The following is a 1,848-nucleotide window of genomic DNA, read 5'->3' as shown; positions in this document are numbered from 1 at the left end:
GGGGCCTGGCCGGCCAAGGGAGCTGAGGACACGTCGGAGAAGTTCAGGCGGCCAGGCGGGTGCTGCCCACTCGCCACCCTGCAGCCAGCCTGCCTGCTGGGGAAGGCCCACTGCTGAGGTGCCCGACCAGGCCCGGCAGAGCGAGGTGAGGTTGGCCCCTCAGTCTCAGGGGCACTAGGCCCAGATATCCCCGACCCTAAGGCCTGAGTTGGCCTGTGCATTCCTCCCACCTACTGTCTCTGGGCCGCCTCTAACCAGTTCAGCACATCCATTGCCTTCCTGTCCCAGGTCTCTCCAGCTGGGTGTCAAGCCTGGAGCCTCCCTGCATCCCAGAGCTTCCCCTGGTCCTGCAATGAGGTGCTGGTGGTTAGGGCCTCAGTTTCCAAGGCCTCTCTGCATACAACGTTGTTGTAGGCCTTTTCCTGCACTGCTTGGGATGGGAGTGGGAGGCAGGCAGCCTCTCCCAGGGTGTTTACAATTTCAGGGCCTCAGAACCTGGGCTGGAGAGGGTGCTGGCTGAGAGCCGGGAAGGCCCTGGAAGTGGGGATGCGAGAGTGGGCTTTATCGCGAAGGGACTGGGTCTAGGCCTGAGGTCCAGGAAAGAGCCTGAGGCCAGGAGTGCGGTGAGTGAGCAAGTAGTGCTGTGTGTCGAGTGTGGTGCGTGTAGCCGAGTGTAGGGCGAGCCTCTGGCCTGCAGCTGGAGCCTTGTGGGCCATGTTGGGAGCGGGAAGCTGTTGCCAGGACACTCCCAAAGCCCTGAGTGGCCATTTGAGGCTGTGATGGTGACAGTGACCTGTGTCATTCAGTGACTGTGTCACTGAGGAGGCCCAGGGGCAGGTCCAGGGGGGAGTGCAGTTCATCAACGGGCTGGGCTCCAGACCCCTTTTCAAACTCTTCCCTGGGCAGGTCCAGCCCATTGCCCCCAGGACCCCAAGAGGAGCTGCTCCTGCTAGAGGAGAGGGCCAGGCTGGGGACAGGTGGGAGAGGCGTTGGTTGGCGTAGGTCACGGTAGTGTTGCAGGGGATGTGAGCAGTGCTGGTGGAATGCACCTAGGGAGGTGTTCAGGGCAGTGTCAGCAGGTTCCCGGGACTCTGGGTCCTGCAGGCTGCATTTGGATCACTGTGTGTGTGTGGGGGTGTGTGTGTGTGAGGGGATTCCTGCATGTGATTTTGCAATATCCAGGGTGCACACTGCCCCAACATGTTGGGGTGCCCGATGTTGTGTCCTGTGCACCTGAGGGAGCCTTCCCCATGTGCACACACCTGAGATCAGCAGCCAGATGTTGAGCCTGTGGCTGAGGCCAGTATTGAGAAGAGAGAAGTGAAAGTGAAAAACCCTGGGGCTTCCTGGAGACTCCTGGTCAGCCCCCTGGGGCACCGTCCTGAGGTCCCCAGACCTCTGAGCCCAAGGTGGTGGGGGCAGCAGAGTTCTCCCAGGACCCCATTAACCCCTTCGTGCTCCAGCCGGGACCTGCGGGACTGGGCTGGGTCGGTAAACAGGTCAGAACAGAGAGGACGCGGTCAGGGTGGAGGAAACCCTGGTCAATCAGGGGGGCGCTGGGAGGAGGTGAGGGGGCCCACCCAGCCCGCTCCATCGGACGGCTGACCCGTCCCACCCGCTGCCAATACTCACCCCGCTGCTTAACGCCGGGACCCTCCGGATCCTTTGGTGAAAGGGACCCGAAGCCCTCGAAGCGCCAGGTCTACTGAGCCACCACCTCCACCGCCCACCGGGGCAGGGTTCCTCAGACCTTCCCTCCCTCCTTGGGCGCCGCACCGCCCTCTAGTTCGGAGCTTCGCCGCGCCCCGCAACCCGCCCGCGTTCCTATCCATTGCCTTCCTGTCCCAG

General features: G+C 62.8%; 1 protein-coding gene across 1 annotated transcript in view; it reads right to left on the bottom strand.

The window, feature by feature from the left end:
• Positions 1 to 798: 798 nt before the first annotated feature.
• Positions 799 to 1,848, bottom strand: part of LOC103608382 — a 35,295-nt gene continuing 34,245 nt past the window's right edge. The window contains 1 exon segment of the mRNA XM_008592821.1: positions 799 to 967. Coding sequence (XP_008591043.1) covers positions 799 to 967 — 169 coding nt within the window.

This window comes from Galeopterus variegatus, unplaced genomic scaffold (assembly GCF_000696425.1).
Source record: "Galeopterus variegatus unplaced genomic scaffold, G_variegatus-3.0.2 Scaffold8370, whole genome shotgun sequence".
NCBI lineage: Eukaryota > Metazoa > Chordata > Mammalia > Dermoptera > Cynocephalidae > Galeopterus > Galeopterus variegatus.
This window is presented reverse-complemented; position numbering and strand designations above follow the sequence as displayed.